Below are 19,525 nucleotides of genomic sequence, written 5' to 3' on the forward strand. Positions count from 1 at the left end.
AGTTTTAAACTATCTGCTTAAAGCTGGATTCAAAAAGAAGCTTGATGTTTGGGTGCCACACGAATTGACGCAAAAAACATGATGGATCGAATTTTCATCTGCAAAGCCTTGGCCAAATGGAACAAAATCGACCCATTTCTTAAATGGATGGTGACTGGGGATGAGAAATGAGTCACATATGACAATATTGTGTGAAAACGAGCGTGGTCAAAGCGCAGTGAAGCGGCTCAAAATGGTGGCCAAACCAGGAATAATGGCCAGGAAGGATTTGCTGTGCATTTGGTGGGACTGTAAAGGAATCATCTACTATGAGCTGCTTCCATATGGTCAAACATTAAATTCGGACCTCTACTGTCAACAATTAAACCATTGGAAGCTAGCAATTGATCAGAAGCGGCCAGAATTGGCCAACAGGAGAAGTGTTGTTTTTCATCAGGAAAACGCCACGTCACACACGTCTATAGGGACTTGCCAGAAACTCTGGGAGCTTAGTTGGGAAGTTTTGATGCATCCACCTTATAGTGCGGACCTGGCACCAAGCAATTACCATCTTTTTTTATCATTGCAAAACTTCCTTAGTGATAAAAAATTGGCGTCAAGAGAAGATCACGAAAATCGCTTAGTTGAGTTTTTTGCCAATAGGGACCAGGGCTTCTATGAGAGAGGCATTATGAAGTTACCTTTAAAATGTCAACAAATTATAAAACAAAACGGTGCATATTTGACCTAAATCGGACAATCCGAACCACGTTAAATAAAGTCTTAAAATAAACATAAAAATAATGGATTTCTTTTTCCCCAACCTAATACAATGTAATCACTCATATTTAATATTGTTTCATTTTACAGTCACATTAAATATCTATTTTTGATTAAATTAAAATATCAGTTTTTATTAATTTTATATTTTTATTATTATATTAACTTTATTACTATTACATCATTAGTTTTTTTTTATTATTGCTTTAGGTCCTGAATACGGTACAACTGAAGCGGCTTGGAAAGGAGTTTTAGTTGAAGCAGAACGAAAGTGTGAAATGCATTTAAGAATTAAAGAACGGTTATTAAATGATGTCATAACTCAGATCAAACAGTGGCAAAAAGAAAACTATCATAAATCTATGATGCAAATTAAAGAGAAAAAGGAAATGGATGATAATTTTAAAAAGGTAAAAATTTTCATTATTAAAAAGTATGAATAAAACATTTCATTTTATATTGTATCTTAAAAATTAATTTAGTAAAAATATCTAAAAATGGCTAGAATTTATTATTAACACTCTGATATAAATCATATTTTTTTTTTTAATAAGATCTTATGAAAAATTTAAATATGAAAATATCTTTGAAATGAAAAACTATAAAAAATATTCTTGGAATATCCTTAATGCATATAAATTTAAAAAAATCAAAATATTTTAATTATTTATAATTGTTTTTACTCAGTTTTACCTTTACTATGTAAAAGCACCTTAACAAAATTCTGCTAATGACAAAAGTTCTTGAAAAAAATTGTTAGCAATAATCATCTAATTTTGATTCAAATTACCACTAATGAAATATTTCCAACTGGCCAAGATTTATAAAATAGAGTAGAATGCTCATTCTAAGTCTAGTTATTATATAAACAAAACATTTGGCTGTTTTCATTTGCCTTTGCCAAATTTTACTCTTTAAAGTAAACTTGTTCAAAATCAATTTTAAGTTTTAACATAAACTATTCAAAAGTTAAGTTATGTATATATATATATATATTTTTTTTTTTCCTTCTTTTTTTAGAAAACTTTCAGGATTCAGTACATGGCTTGCTTTAAACATATACTCTTGGCAAAAATGTTTTTCATTATTTGGTCTGGTTTAATATGTACTCATGGGGATGATATAGAAGTTTGGAGTATAGTGATGTAAAATGAGAGAGGCAATACAGGTACAGTAGAGAGTCGTTAATCGGAACGCTGGTAATCGGAATCGCCTGTAATCGGCACGATTTTCAGTCGAACTCTGTCGTGCTGAATCGAACATTTTTGATACTAAATTTACTTCTAAAGTATAATTTTCATGTTTTTATATTTTTCAATATATTTATTTTGTTTGTACAAAATGCAGAAATAATTTTTAATGATATGATAGCCTCGATTATTATTATAAAAATTTTCGTTAGGCTTAAAATCGACGAAAATTCAACACGAAGCGACACGCAACGGAGAAAAATTTGAACATCGGACAGGTTAATGATTTTTTCGTACATAATTGGTAATCGGAACAACTCCGGTCCCCAATTGATTCCGATTTTCGACTCTCTACTGTATAAGACTCCATTATACATGCAGTTTTTATTAAACTTGAGATTTTAACACAGATGTAATGTTTATTAGCATAAAAGCATAGATCATGTCAAAGACAGAAATGTAAGATTTGGTTTTTTACTGTATCTAACTTTTCTGCTTCTCCACAGTCAAAAAAACTGTAATGGGAAATTGCTATCTTGTGCGTGTGATCACATACAATTTTTCTTTGCCACCTTATATAAATCATTTTTTGATGTCAGGTCACTGACGTCATGAAAAATAATGTCATGGTCTCTCATGATTGCTGCAAGAGGTGATCATAACATTGTGGATGTTCATCAGCTATGCAAGATGTAATGTTATGGTCTGTATGTTGCCTATAACCTTGAACTTCTGTTTCTGTAACAGCCTAGAGTGCTATGACCGTCAATAATTTAAATGTTTTTGCAGGTTTATTTTGTGTCAAATAATAAAGAAAATTCATTTTCTGGTTCTTTTGAGAAACACCTCAGCACTCTTGTCATTTATTTTCAGCTGAACTTGTTTCACATAAGCCCATGCTATTGCAAAGTTTGGTAAAAACAAGAACATTGTTCTGTAAACAAAATAATATCTTGTAAACTAAACAACATATCATGCAGAGAAGACACATTATAGGAGCCTTTAGAATCATCAAATTGAAGAAATGGCAATTACATGCATCATAATTGTGTATGAAAAATCAGTGGAAAATTGTGGTCTTTTGCATATGATCTTGGTTTAATTTCATTAAAATTAGCTTGTTTCCGGGAACTTTTGGCCTCCTCATAAATAGCATTTTGGACAAGAATTTGAGATTGGGGTGGGACAGAAATAGCATTTTTGGAATCCACTTTTATTTAAAATATTTAAAATGGATTCCTGGAAATTAAATTATTAATTCTTCTACTCTTCATAATGGTATAGTACAGGGGTGGGCAAGCAAGAGTTCAGTGGGAGCTGAAATATAGGTTTTGCAAAATGCATGGGAGCTGGAGTTCTGTACTGTCATGGCAGATAGTATGGTAAGGCGTGCGATTTTATTATATAATATAAATATAACATAAAACAAATATAGAATTTTTTTAATAAACATATTTTCACAAAATTATAAAAATAAAATTGTAAAAATAATAATAAAAAAACAGAAATTAACACTTTTAGCAAGAGCCGTATGTAACTCAAAAAGAGCTGCATTTGCCCATGTCTAGTATAGTATAATCTAGGAATAATCTAACAAAGTTTTGCTTTGATTCCTGCATATGTTTTTCAGGATATTAAACAAACAGGGCCAGCCTTCTCCAGAAAGAGGTTTAGGTGCAAATAATTTTTTGGGACTATAAATATTTTTCAGCAGTAAAAACATATTTTCATTAAAAAATAAAGAAAAGAAGAAAAAAAATAAAACTGGTTCAATATATAAACTTTTGCTACTATTGTTGCCTCTCTAATAACATTTCAAATTCCTCTTTCAAGCACAATAATGTTTAAAATATTTTAGTGTTTTGTCTAAAATAGATTTTTCTCTAAGAATGCCCATAACTTCACCTGCTAAATTAACTTGATTTAAAATATTGTTAGTGTCAGGCAGTGCGCAAATTAAAAAGTACTTATTTTTAATCAGTGATTTAGGTTTGTGTCAAGAAAATGATCAAATGTTGAAGTTTGGCTTAGTTTTGAATAAATTGTAATTATTTAAATCATATGCAAGGAACATCAAAATATTAATTAATTAATTAAAATAAATGTATTAGCATTTAAGAATATTTTAAAATTGGTTGAAATACAAATTCATAAATAACTCAAACCATTTTCAAAAAACAGTGAAAATTAAATTTTAAAAAAATTGCCTGACTTGAATATTGACATATATTGATATCTGCAATATAGTTGTATTTTTAAAACAGTTTAAACAAAATGAGAAAAATTAAGTTAATACTTGAAACATAGTGAAAAACAAGGATGAATGTCAAGGATTTTAATGTTAACTCCTCTTCCAAATTTAAGGGCAATGTCTCCAAATTCTGGTAAAGCAAGAACAAAAAAAAAACAGACAAAGAAAGCAGAAAGATTAACAAATTATCAATGATGGCAAATTAAAAATTGGAACCTGTTTTTATTTGTCCAAAATTTCAGAAAAAATAAATCCCTTTGTCTTTCTTGACCAAAGTACCCCATATGCCTATGACTATAGACAAGTTGTATCATTTTTCAATGTGCATACACATGTGAAAATAGCAAAAAAAAATTATATATTTTGTATATTATATCTGTACAATTTGTATACAAAATATATATACAGGTGTAAGTGTCGGAACTGTGGACCTACGGTAAAGTTTCCATGACGTCATAGTTGTCGCCTTGTTGTCAATTACTACTACAACTTAACAACTAACTATCAACCGTTTACATGAGAACGTATCCTTTATTTAGTTCCCAAAAGCAGTTCTCATCACCTTCGCCCTAAAGTGCATTAAACAAGAAAACAATACTTCGAAAATTCGGAGAGTTGTCGCTCGGATAGCCATGGGTGCAGAAGTACTTTTACGTGTGCTACCTCCTGAATTTTGTGCCAAACCAAGGATATCAATGCCATTTAACCCTACGAACGCCGCCAGAATCAACGCCATTAGAACCTCCGAACGTCGCCAGAATCAACGCCATTAGAACCTATAAACGCCGCCGGAATCAACGCCGCTAGAATCTACGAACGCCTTTCCCAAGGTATTTATCACCACGCGAACTCGTTTGTAAGCTCTCTCTCTCAGTCGCATCGCTAGACCCTTGATAATGTACATGAATCCTGTTCCAATTAAATATACGTTATGCAGTTAAATATACGTTATGTTAAAATGGCCTCTGTTATTTCCTGTCCTCCATCCCGAATCCAAACGTCCGAAAAACGCGACCGCTCGCGCGACCGATCGTAGAATCGCCGCGGCTTCCGTGTCAGCCGAGACACGGTGGTGTCAGACCTGACGTGACACCAAAGAGGTGCCGACCCCCCGGTCACACTGGTGTCAGAAGTGGGATATTTGAGGCCCCGTAGGCCCTACCAGTACGAATTAATAGATCTGCCATAAGTCTAGGATGGAGGCAGGGGCAGCAGGACCCGTGCGTGGAGCAGAGGGTCCTGTGCACGGAGAGGCCATCGGTGGTGTAGGCGTCGGGGGATTAGGAGCCCTTTTCCCTTTAATCCCCTCATTCTCAAGCGGTGAGGATGGGCTTAAGATTTCAGATTACCTCGCGGCCATAGATGAGATCGCCAAACTGACAAATTGGTCTAAGATGCAATGCTTGAGTGTAGCTAAGTTAAAACTAACAGGGATAGCCCGGGATTTTGCCTGGAAAGATGAAAAGATGGAAGCAGTAGAAACTTATGACGAGTTCAAGAAACTCATGATCAAACGATTCGAAAGAGTTCCATACTCATTGAGGCTTCAGAAATTCCACGCCTGTGTACAAGCGCGAGACGAGGACGTACAAACGTACGCCGTATGCCTACAAACTTTAGTTGCCGAAACTGTCATCGAACATACCAGTCAGGATGCTCGAGAAGCAGCCGTCATTAAACGGTGCCAACAAAAAGAGAGGGACGAGAGGTTAAGGGTGCAATTCCTTAGTGGGCTAAGTGATTGCATAAAAAGACCCGTAATGAGCAGGGAACCAGACACATTTGATATGGCTGTGCGAGTCGCCATCAGTGAAGAAACCATCGAACAATTAACGGGAAAACCTCGAGCGATAATCCGGGCCATAAATAATCCAAAGGAAACTGGGGATGAGGCTAACGCTGCTAGTTCAAATCGGTTGGAGGAAACCTTGGAGAATATCCAGGAGCAATTAAGGCAATTGGGAACCTCGGAAGGTGGCCGACGTAGAACTCCGCCATATTGGCATTCTCGGAGCTACCAAGATTCATGACCACAATACTTACCCAGGCAAGCGAGCGACAACTTCCAAGGGACCCGAGATGTAGCTAGAGGGAGAGCGAGAAATGAAAATCGAGACCGGCGGGAACCTGCATATCCGCCTCGATACGGCGCGAGAAATCGTCCTATCGATGTATAGAGGCCAAGGAGACCCCCAAATGCGAAGAAACGCCGCCTTTCCTAATAGACAGGCATACGAGCGAATTAATAAAGTTAACGGGAGGAATTTTAAAAGGGGGTCCTTCCGAGAAGTGGCCGAGTACTCCCGCTATACATCAGGTTACTCCCAATGTCCGAGAAATCCCCGATTTCGGTTCCGGTTGTCCGAACCGAATATCCCTCCGACAAGGAGCGAAGCGCCATCAACCCCGAGGGACAATTAGGTCTCTACATCGAGACTCAGAACCGAGTTTAGCTTGTACAATTGACGGATATCCGGCCCGATTAGCTATCGATACTGGCTCCAAAGTAACACTTTTATCTAAATCGCTGGCGGAGAAAGTAGCTCACCTAGATTTTAATCGCAGACAAGGGAAGACATTATTTCAAAGCATTACCGGCCATGGAATAAAAACCTATGGAGCTAGACAATTCCAGGTCGGGATTGGGCCTTTGCGCTTCCCCTATTCATGCTACATAGTAGATGACCACATAACTACGCCTTGCGATGGACTCCTCGGGAGAGACATCATTACAGCTAAGGGGTTCATTATTTGTTTAGCAAGAGAAAAATTAATTCTGCCCGAGGGAGAGGAGATTAACTTCCGGTCGGCTCCGGAGAGGAGGAATTCAACGACCCTCGCGCCGGTGAAGGGAAGACGGGATCGTCGACGTACATCTATCAGCGCTCAACATGCAATTCCCAACGCCACTTTATCTAACCCTACCTCTGTAGCACACTCTCCCGACGTGATTTTGTTAGGAGACTGTAATCTTCCTCCGAGAACGGAACTTGGAACGGACACAATATCAGGATTCTGGCAATTAGCCTTAAAAGACAAGGAAAAATCAGCATTTTCTACGCCTGACGGCCACTACCAGTGGAACCGTATGGCTATGGGCCTATCCGGAGCCCCAGCGTCGTGGCAACGCGCTGCCGACTTCATTCTCCATGGATTGAAAGGGAAAACCTGTCTAATGTACATGGACGATATCTTAACTTTTAGCTCCGATTTTCAAAGTCATCTAACTCGATTGGAACAAATCTTCCAACGCCTCGCCGAAGCTGGGCTAAAACTAAAACCAAAAAAATGCCATTTCCTACAAAGACAAATCAAATTCTTAGGGCACGATGTCTCCGATGAAGGAATAAGACCTGATCCCGATAAAATCAACTGCGTCTTGACCTTTCCCAGACCCACAAACAAACACGACATCAAGTCATTCTTAGGATTAACCGGATACTACCGACGCCATATCGATTCCTATGCAGCTATCGCAAAACCGTTAACCGATATATTAAAAAACGATGTCATCTTCCAGTGGAAGGATGAACAGGAGCGTAGCTTTGAGAGACTTAAGGAAATAATGACTTCCGCTCCACTTTTAAAGTCCCCGGACTTTTCTAAACCCTTCCTCTTAGCTACAGACGCCTCTAACGACGCTCTAGGAGCAGTATTATCCCAGGAAGACGAGAGAGGAGACATGCCTATAGCCTATGCCAGTCGCATACTTCGAAAGGCAGAAAAGAATTACAGCACCACCGAAAAGGAATGCTTAGCAGTTGTCTGGGCCACCAAATATTTTAAACCTTATTTATATGGAAGGAAGTTCACAATTATTACCGATCACCGCCCTTTAAGATGGCTCATTAGTAATAAAGATTCTAGTAACAACTCTCGAATCGCCCGTTGGATTATCTTTTTGCAGGAGTTCGATTTTGAAGTCAAACATAAGGCGGGGAATTGCCATAAAAATGCAGATGCATTAAGCCGTATCCCAATCTGACAAATCAGAGAAGCAACAGAATTGGAACCCATTTATTCAAAAACACAAATTCGAGACCTGCAGAGAAAGGATGCACTATGGAATCCTATCATTCAAAAACTAGAGGACGAATCTGCTCTAGACCCCTCTTTTGAAACCCAATTTTTCCTCAATGAGGAAGGAGCACTTTATCACCGACAATCTGATATGCAAGGAGATTCTCTCGAGCAATTAGTTATACCATCAGTCCTAATACCTTATATTCTACATATTTATCATGACTCTCTGATTGGAGGTCATTTGGGAGCACAGAAAATGAAGCAAAAACTTCGATCATTGTTTTACTGGCGAACTATGAATAAAGATATAACTATTTATTGTCAAAACTGTCAAAGATGCGCCTTACAAAAGAGAAGAGATAAACAACAGGAAGCGGAACTGCAACTATTTCCGCCTCTAACACACTTATTTGAGCGAACAGCTATGGACATCGTGGGACCTTTACCTATCACTACGAACGGAAATAAGTATATACTGGTATTTATCGACCACTTTAGCCGATACGCCGAAGCTATTCCCTTGCCTAACATCCATAGCAAAACAATCGCCAAAGCTTTTGTCACTAACGTCGTCCTAAAACATTCGACACCTCTCCAACTTCTTACGGATCGAGCTCCAAATCTAGTCTCCAAAATGTTTAAGGAGGTATGTGATTTACTTCACATTAAAAGACTCTTAACAACCGCCTATCATCCTGCCTGTAACGGACTCGTCGAACGGTTTAACAAAACTCTTATAGACATTATATCACATTACGTCGCCGCGGATCAAAAAGATTGGGACGAATGGATACCCTATGCTCTATTCGCTTATAATACCACCACACACGCCTCTACGAATGACAGTCCATTCTTTCTACTTTACGGTAGGGATTCCACCTACCCTTTTGATTTAGTTACTCGTCCTACTAGGACTAGATACGATATCGATAATAACTTCGCCGCGGAACTACACCTTCGAATGGCTAATGCGCACCGGATAGCACAGGAGCACGCCGAACAAGCAGCGAAAGAACGTCAGGCATACCATCGACGTACTCACAAATCACCTACGTATCAAGTAGGGGACCGTGTATTTCTCAACGAGGTCGTTATTTCTCAAGGCTTAAAGAAAAAACTCACCCCAAGATGGTCAGGCCCTTTCCGCATAATAACGGAATTAAGTCCTGTCACCTTTATTATCGAAAATATCTAAACCAAGAAACAACTTCAAGTTCATGCCAATCGCTTAAAACCCTGTACGGCACAGCTCGAATTCGAAAGACAGGAGCCGCTCCCTACTACTCAAACAACTCCCAAATCCTTAGTAGTAGATAGCTCACTTAATATCGATCCATGGGATGAATTTATTTTAACCGAAGCCACCCAATACCCCGAAGAAACCGCTGAGATAGATGACGAATCGGAAGAGGAAGAACCGATCGAGGAAAGACAAGTAGAACCTACTCTCCGACCGACTACTCAATCGGAAACGGAAGAGGAACAATCACAAACCACGCCTCCTTACGCTCTTAGAAGCCGAGGTCCGGTGCCCGATCAGCCCTGGGTAATGCCTCGACCCCAGCGAAGTAGTCGGATCCCGCATCAAACTCCTCGATCATATTCATCCTCACCTTATGCTCTTAATCATTACTAATTTTCTTTGCAAATTCTCGTCTTGACTACAGTTCGTGACTGGTACTATGTCGTATTTTATATTGTTTATCCTCACTTGAACAGAATTCCGATTTTTGATGATATATCCATTCAAATTCTCTTCCATCAATAGAACATCTTCGAAAGCATCAGTGACATCGTTATAAAGCGGTAGAAATATTCTCTATATTATTATCCCATCTATATTTTCCAATATTTACAGTAGAGGTAACCAATATTTAGTAAACTACACTAAACATCAATACTTAACCGTATATTTACATTTGTGGTTTATTTTGACCGCGTTATCCTAACATTATTTTGACCGCGTTATTACAATAACAAGAGAGAGTCAATATTTTCTTTGTAAATCATACACAACCGGCAATACGTGATATCCTGTCTTGTATTAAACATATTAAGCCTTGTATAGTATATTAATGCTTTCTCATTAATTGTATTATTTTTTGATTGTAACATTCGTAAAAGAGAGAGAGAGTTACCCAGAATTTAAAATCGATCTTGCTCATGAAGACCAAGCACGATTTTGGAAACGCCGGGGTGATGTAAGTGTCGGAACTGTGGACCTACGGTAAAGTTTCCATGACGTCATAGTTGTCGCCTTGTTGTCAATTACTACTACAACTTAACAACTAACTATCAACCGTTTACATGAGAACGTATCCTTTATTTAGTTCCCAAAAGCAGTTCTCATCACCTTCGCCCTAAAGTGCATTAAACAAGAAAACAATACTTCGAAAATTCGGAGAGTTGTCGCTCGGATAGCCATGGGTGCAGAAGTACTTTTACGTGTGCTACCTCCTGAATTTTGTGCCAAACCAAGGATATCAATGCCATTTAACTCTACGAACGCCGCCAGAATCAACGCCATTAGAACCTCCGAACGTCGCCAGAATCAACGCCATTAGAACCTATAAACGCCGCCGGAATCAACGCCGCTAGAATCTACGAACGCCTTTCCCAAGGTATTTATCACCACGCGAACTCGTTTGTAAGCTCTCTCTCTCAGTCGCATCGCTAGACCCTTGATAATGTACATGAATCCTGTTCCAATTAAATATACGTTATGCAGTTAAATATACGTTATGTTAAAATGGCCTCTGTTATTTCCTGTCCTCCATCCCGAATCCAAACGTCCGAAAAACGCGACCGCTCGCGCGACCGATCGTAGAATCGCCGCGGCTTCCGTGTCAGCCGAGACACGGTGGTGTCAGACCTGACGTGACACCAAAGAGGTGCCGACCCCCCGGTCACACAGGTATACCTCATATAACATGGTAGTCATGTTCCAAAAAATACAAATCCATGCTGTGTGAAACAAAGGACTAATGCAAAACATAGGGTTACATTCCAGAAGTTAGCAAAAGTATATCATTTTTTTTGTTACTAAGAGAAATACATTCTTAAAGCAATCAATAAATAATTAACAATCACATTTAAAAGTATTATATTACACTTTAATGTTAATTTTAGTTAAACAAGGGCATTTTCTTTTTACAAAGTATTGTCGTCATTTCAGCTTTTTTGTTGATCTTGAAGTATCAGCAACATTTTCATATTATTTATTTTTATCATTAAAAATTTTTAATGGATGACAAACTAAAAATATGTTACTAATTGAAAATTTGTTCTAACGGGTCATGTTTGTTCGATCGAGTACCAAGCAACTTTTTTTCCAGAATTTGTGTTAGAGTACTGAGATACCATCATATTTCATTCATCATTTTATAAATGATTGCTTATCTACAATTAAAAAAAAGTTTAATAGCACTTGTCTAAAAATGTTTAATAAACTTTACTTAATACAAAGGTTGACGTATAAAAACAAAACACAGTGACCGTCTTAAAAGCTATAATCTGAAAGAAACAACAATGACACCTGGTTGGATAGTACAGTGTTTTCTTCCTTGTCCTAGCTTTCTTATCTGTTTTCACTAAACCTGACAAAAGGCACAAAACAAATTGAAAATTTCAATATTGAAAAATCCATGGGCAAATTTGAGACTGCATGCTTGCTTGAATAAAAAAAGAAAAAAATAGAATAAACTTTATACTTAAAAATTGTGAAATTTTTTACTGAGGCTTTCCCAAATCATGTTTGAGCAAAACCATAAGTTGTGTTGTATAGGGGGATATCCCCAATTTTCAAACTTTGTTGTACAAGGGATAATTGTATTTTGTATATGAAATGCTTAGAATAATAAATATTAATTATAATTTTAATGGACAAAGACATTGGACCACAAATTCACAAATATGAATATAAGTTTCAAGTTATTTAGGTAGTTTCAGAAATCAGTGGGATAAAAATGAGACTTGTTGTTGTGTTCTTGCTCATCATTAGAATTATTTAAATAAGAATCAATCAATATTTATGATCAAGATAAGTTTACTATCCATAAGACACAGTCAGCTTGGCTTTTGCATAGACAGTTTAGGCCAAATTTATAAAACAAGATTAATTTTAACCAATTAACTTAAAAATTTTCATTTTCTTTCTTTTTTTTGCATTTAGTTTTTATTTTCCCATTTTTTGAGGTCTCATATACAGCTGAGGGCTTGGGTGTAAGGTACCCACTGTGTCCTCATGGCTGATCCTGCAAACAAAAATGAAATGTGAGGTGCATGGTATTGGAAGTAAGTGTTAAGAGGTGAAGCTTTTTCTGGTAGAAATAATTGAAGGTGTTGAGGACTGATTTATGAATGTATTCAATTTCATTTTTAAGATTGTATACAAAAACATTAACCTATAGACAAAGTCAGTTTTACTGGATTACTATAACAAAATAATATATTCGAATTGTTAAACACAAGATCATGTTATTAACTCAATCACTTGGCTTTTGACTCCACCTTTATCAACTAAATAAAGGTGGAGTCGAAACCCAAGTGATTGAGTTAATAACACAATCTTGTGTTTAACAATTTGAATAGCAATCTAGCACAACACGGTTTCTCTGTCTGAAAATAATATATTTTTAAAGCTTTTTTAAAATATAAAATTTATTAATCTGGAAAATTGATTTTATTTGTAGATCAATTTGTGTTTGGCTAATAGCATTTATAATTTTAAAAATTTAATAATTTTCAATTGTAATATAAGTTTAACTCTCAATTAATATGTAATTTGATTTTGGATATTCAATTCATTTTTAACTAGAACCTAATAATAAAATCATATTTGTATCAAAAGTTTTTTAAAATAAAAATAATGATGGATTTTTAATAATTTAATGATGTTTTGTTTGTGCGAAATATGCTTCTTTGAAAATGTTTTTGTAACATTTAATTTAATTCTTTGCTTTTGCTAATTTTTTGTACAGTTTATTTCAATTCATTTACATCTATAATTGATTTTTCATTTTCATAATTTCATATTGTATTTTCAAGGACATGAGAATTACACTATGTTGTGTAAGAAATACATAGAAATTTTATTGATCAAGTTGGTAGCCACCTTACTAATTCAACTTTTTTGTATTACCATTCTTCAAAACTTAATCTTGAATGATATTAAAATTAATAAAAAAAAGTAAATGAGTAATTAACAAACTTAAAATAATTTTTAAAAACTTATATATCATGTTGTAGAGATAATTTAATTAAGTTTAATTCTTAAGAAAATGAAATTCAAAAGTTTGAACTTATTACATTGCATTTTTACATTTTTTTTCTAAAATTATTTTAACATCAAATATATTTAAACATTCTTATGTTATGTAACAAATATAGTTTAAAGTTATGTAATAATGTATAATAAATTAAATTAAAAATAGTAAAATATCTTTAAAATTGGTCATTTCAGGCACAAAAATCTTGGGCAAAGCTTCTTTCAAAAGTAAATAAATGTAAAACTGATTATCATACAGCATGTAAAAATGAACGATCTGCAGTTAATCAGGAAAGGAATGCAACAGGGGATACATCGCTGTCTCCTGACCAGGTATTAAGTGTACGAATATTATTTTACTTATATAATGTAAGTTAGAACTAAGATTTTAACATCTCAAAATCATAATAATAAATGACACTTTTAGCCCACAACTTTAATTTAGATAGTTAGATAGCCTAATAAATAGGATTTAACAATTTGGAGGGCTTATCACACCAAGGCCGACAGGAAAAAAAGACCAGATCTTTTACAAAAAGGGTTAGTCTTTAATAATCACTTTCAAATTTAGGTAAGGATGCATTTCAGGTACAAGGAGCCCTCATCAGCTTACAAACACATAGCACCAACATATAATTATAACACTAACAGTTAACGAATACAAAGGAATTTTTGATGTATAGAGTGCACGGTATATATCAAAAATTCCTTTGTATTCGTTAACTGTTAGCACCAATATATAATTATAACACTGTGTTTGTAAGCTGATGAGGGGTCCTTGTGCCTGAAATGCATCCTTACCTAAATTTGAAAGTGATTATTAAAGACTAACCCTTTTTGTAAAAGATCTGGTCTTTTTTTTTCTGTCTGCCTTGGTGTGATAAGCCCTCCAAATTGTTAAATCCTATTTACAGTCCCTGGCCAAATTATTAGACGCACTATAGTTTTTATGCAAATTTTAATTATCAGCTACTACAATTTGTTCTTTGAATATTTATTACCAATGAATTTAACTTGTAATGTACAGTTTACTTTATTACATAGGTGCTAACACAAATAAAACATTATATTTATTGAAAATTTTTGTTTTTATTAACATAGTAAAAAATACAAAATTGCCATATAAATTTTAGTATTTTGTTGAGCCACCTTTTGCAGCTATGAGAGCCTCAATCCGGCGCGGCATGCTGTCGATGCAAGACTGGACTGTCTCTTGTATTTGTGGATGATGATTCCACACATGGATGATTTTTTCCAAAAGCTGCGTTTTGGTTGTGATGACCTCTTTGGCCACTTCCCTCTTCATGAGCTCCCACACATTTTCTATGGGGTTCATGTCAGGACTATTACCCGGCCAATCCAACAGAGGGATATTTTGCTCTTGTAGATATGTTTTCACAGACTTGGCTGTGTGGCAGGGAGCTCCATCTTGCATAAAAATAAATGGTTTCCCATTTGGGAACCATTCTCTAACCTGTGGCAGCAACCGATTTTGCAAGACTTCTTTATATTGGTCTTGCCTCAAGGTGCCTTTTACTACGTACAGGCACCCAGTGCCCTTGCCACTGATGACAGACCAAATCATTACTTTCGTGGGGTGCTTAACAGTCTGAATGACGCAGTCAGAATGAAATTTTTCGTTTCTACGACGACGGACAAAATGAGCTTTGTTGGCTAAAATTTCAAATGTGCTTTCATCGCTGAAACAGACCTGAGAAAACAAAAAAAATATATCTTATGAATCAAGTATCTACTGTTAATTTGTCTATTTTATAGTAAATAATCTATTTAATGTTAAATTACCAATCTCCAGAAGTCTACATCCTTATCATGCCACTGTTTGGCCCACTTCAAACGCTTTGCTTTCATTGCAACTGTTAACTCTGGGTTTTCTTGCTGGACGGTAAGCCTTAAAATCCAGATCTTTCAATTTTCTGCGAACAGTGCGCTCAGAAGCATTCACTTTTGCATCTTCCAATTGAGATTTTATTGATTTAGTGGTAGCAAATCTGTTTTCTAAGCAAATTTTCTTAAGACATTTTTCTGACCTTGGGTTGAAAATTGGCTTTCTGCCGCATTTATTTTTTCTTTTCGAACTCAGATCTTGATCTGATTCAACTTTTTTCTTTATACATCGTACGCTAGCTTCAGACACATTCAACCTTCGTGAAATTTTACGGTTGGAATACATTTTTGTATTAACGAGGGCTTTGACTTCAGCTATTTTACGTGGTGAAAGGTCTCTCTTTTTCCCCATGTCAAAAGATCACAATTTATTATATCTGGTTGGTAAAAATACTACTATCGAAGAAAACAAACACTTGTGTAATTGTACACCATGACCTAAATACAAGAGGTGAACAGAAACACGTCCACACCAGAAGCAAGCGAGAACGCGACTGAAACACGTTCGTACTTGTACGCTATACTTCAATGTCTAAGCTCTGATACCTACCAATATATTAACATTGTAATGAAATATAACAAATATAGGTATACAATGACATTAAAAAATAAGTTTCGTTTATCAAAATTATGATTTATAAGATAGACCTACACCAAACCGGGTATGAAACATTGAATTATGAAAAATCTGTAGTGCGTCTAATAATTTGGCCAGGGACTGTATTAGGCTATCTAACTCTATCTAAATTAAACTCAAAATCAGTTTGCAGCTTTAGAGCATTCACTGATTTAGTTGTTCATGGTCATTAAAATAAATTTTTTTAACTACTGTATTTTTGCATATTGAGTAGCATGTTGATTTAAATGAGAGATACCTGAAATTATCTTTCTCACATATGGTATACCTTGGCATGCCAGTTTAACTTGGGTAACAAGCATATGGGTTTCTGCATTTGCTGTATTTCAATTGTTCTGGATGGTTTTTCTGGCCACCCTGCTGATAAACTATGTGAGAAGTATGTATATGAAGGTGTGACTTTCTTTTATTTCTCAAGTATACTTCAATCCCAATTTTTAACATAAATTATATTTACCAGAACAAATTCAAAATTTAAATAATCTTTTGACCATATCAATTAACACCCCTATGTGAATTTGTAATCCAATTTTTAAAATAAAGATGTTCCTAACCAAAATGCTGTGAGATATACAAAAATGAATAGACAGCAACCATATTACAGTGTAAAATTATTTCAACATGTCTATGCAAATATCTTTTAATAATATACCTACTACAGGTAGCTTTATATATTATATTGAATATATATAAAGTATATTCACATAATTGTATGAAAAGTTTTTTTATTGAAAATTAATAAAATCCCTAAATAAATGACATTTAAAAAAAGAAATCAAGTAAGACTAATGCATATCAAATAGGAAGCAAATATACAAATATTCCAGAATCTAAACAACTTCTTGTCCCAATCATTTCAGATAAGATTCTCAATTTGTAATAGCAAAAAAAATGTTATTCAATTGATTGATGAATGAATAAATAAATGGCATTAAGTTTGTCCCTCTTATGACCCTCTAAGTTATGTCCCTCTATATTTATTAAGAGTTGAAAATTGAAATCAATCAATTGGCATTCATTTTACTTTAAGTAGCTGAGTTCTGATTTGATAATTTCACCTTTCTGTTGATAAATAGAGCCGTCAGTAGTAACCTTACCTTATTATACTAAGGTTGCCTTATCAGTCTATATAGATATATGCCTTACTTACCAAAAGTTTACATTTTACAGTTTTGATTTTGGCATGCACAACTCCCAACCCACAATTGTTACCTGCAGAAAAATAAAATTCTGTTTACAATACTGATAATTAGCCAACAAAATGAATTATGTATAAGGAGGATTATAACAATACATACTTAATTTGTTGTTATAACTTAAACCGTGGTTTATCAGTGTGCTGATCTCCCTTCTTTTAAATTTGCATTCTGGTCAGTGTGTGAAAATATGATACCGATTACCATAATCAATTTGTTTTTGATTTTAGAAACCTCATTTTCTAAAATTAAACTATTATCATCATCATAATAGATGTTAATCATAACTTGTTAAATTTGATTAGTTTTTAGTTTAATATCAAATTGTGATTGTCAGAAAATTAATCAAGTTTTCTTTTATTAAAATAATTTCATTTCTCTCTTGTAACATAAATGTTGAATTTTCATTTTAATAGTTATTAAGATAATAAAAATAAATAATTGTTTCAGGTTAAAAAATTACAAGATCGTGTCACTAAATGTAAAGATGATGTCCAAAAAACAAAAGAAAAATATGAACAAGCTCTTCAAGAAATTAATGATTTTAATGCAAAGTATATGGAAGATATGACTGATGTTTTTGATAAATGCCAAATATTCGAAGAAAAAAGGCTTAATTTTTTTAAAGAAATGCTTTTTGGTATTCATGGTTGTCTCAATATTTCTACTGATGCAGAGTATGTTGTATGTTTTTTTTTCTTTTTTAGTGTAATTTTTTTAATACAAATGAAATTTTAAAAAAGTTGTTTTTTTTATTTGCTGTTTAAAGTGGGTGGTTTTAAACATTCATCAATAGATTTGAAATTTAATAGACATTTTTAATTATTAACCCTTTCCATGCGGGCGATCTACAGCAAATAATTGAGTGGAATTCGTCATGCGGCGCATTTTTTGCAGTTTTTGGATGATTTTTAAATTGCGATATTTCGCTTTAAAATTGCGTTATGTTTATCTGTTTTTTGCGTTTGATTAAGAACATATTACAGTTTACGATTGTATAATTTTTAGTTTTATACATATTTAAAATAATATGAAGTTTACGAACAAATTTGAAGGTTACGAACAAAAAAAAAATTAATTTACAGAGAATCGCTGAACTTTGTACATCTGTTAGATAGAAACATCTGTCCTCTATTAAACAAAACAAACCGCAGCTTTCTACCTAGAGCGGGGGAGAAGTTATTGCTATTATTCACACTATGTCTCTAATTACTTAGCTGGGAGAGTAGTCGATTGTTATCATGAAGATAGTTTTAAAAACATATTTACTCGCCTAAATATTGTCGAATTAGCTAATTTAATGTCTAAGTGCATTAAATTAGTTAATTAGAATTAAAAATCGATTTAAAAAGCGAATTTACAGTGATTGTTTACATTTTACTTCGAAGGTTGGAGGCGGGGCTTTTCGCGGCAATTTTTTCGTTTCATAAGTCTGTGATTAGTTAAAGTAACGTCAACAAAGACAGAAGAGACTCAATAAAACTGTAGAAGGAGTTTCCCTTTGATTGTTTTCAGCCAACTGTGTAGTTAACTGCAAAGATTTACTGTAGAATAGTAGGGGATGTATTTACCAAAATATTTATGGCCCAGGGGTGGTAACAAAACGTTTATTGGCTTAAACAAAGTCAATCGACCTACAAAATAGCGAATCAAAGCTAAGATCGCTGGAAAATCGAATATAACGCAAAATAATCGAATTTTTTGATTAATTACGCCTAAAGGCGTATGCCGCATCACGAATTAACGGCAAGTCACGTGACATATGCCTAAAGGCGTATAACCGCATGGAAAGGGTTAATAAACACTTTCTAATTTAAAAAAATTGATCATGAGACCAAAATGTAAATTGTATGTATAACTCAAATACTGATCAAAGAAAGAAAACACAATTCCAGATCCCAGAATCTGAATCATGCTTTCTTCATTTAATGATAAACTGAACTGAAATCCTTGAGTATCCTGATGAGAGTTGTGTATCATAAGTTTTGTTTAGTGGATAAATCACATATTTAGCATTTAGACTGCGATTGATGTTGCTGTATGAAATAAAAAGTTAAAATTATATGAGCATTTATTATCTACTTATGAGTAAAGAATTTGAAAAATTCTTCTTTCATAATTAGGTATTGTTTTGCAAGTTTTAGATATTAAGTATATAATTTCATAATACTAAACTATTGATAAGAATATGTTCACATATTTTGATCTGAAATGGATTGAGAAAAATTTATTAATATAAGGTGTTCCTCTCGAAAGTACTGAATTTGAATTGGTTATAAAAAAAAGTAATGGTTAATG

The 19,525-nt window shown here is 34.5% G+C and overlaps 2 protein-coding genes across 7 annotated transcripts in view; one reads left to right on the forward strand and one right to left on the reverse strand.

Moving 5' to 3' along the window:
- The window catches only part of LOC136983040 (protein kinase C and casein kinase substrate in neurons protein 1-like), an 85,430-nt gene that overhangs the window by 26,422 nt on the left and 39,483 nt on the right, over window positions 1–19,525 (forward strand). For 4 of the 6 annotated variants that reach the window (XM_067279660.1, XM_067279658.1, XM_067279662.1 and 1 more), the window contains exons 3-5: window positions 970–1,169; window positions 13,685–13,831; window positions 17,678–17,904. In XM_067279660.1, the coding sequence (XP_067135761.1) occupies window positions 970–1,169; window positions 13,685–13,831; window positions 17,678–17,904 (574 nt within the window). The remainder of the gene's footprint in view (window positions 1–969; window positions 1,170–13,684; window positions 13,832–17,677; window positions 17,905–19,525) is intronic. The other 2 variants (XM_067279661.1, XM_067279663.1) reach the window with 1 other exon arrangement.
- The window catches only part of LOC136983044 (CD9 antigen-like), a 285,455-nt gene that overhangs the window by 14,713 nt on the left and 251,217 nt on the right, over window positions 1–19,525 (reverse strand). The gene's annotated exons all lie outside the window — the stretch shown is intronic.

This window comes from Centruroides vittatus, unplaced genomic scaffold (genome assembly GCF_030686945.1).
Source record: "Centruroides vittatus isolate TY-2023 unplaced genomic scaffold, ASM3068694v2 contig_875, whole genome shotgun sequence".
Taxonomy (NCBI): Eukaryota; Metazoa; Arthropoda; class Arachnida; order Scorpiones; family Buthidae; genus Centruroides; species Centruroides vittatus.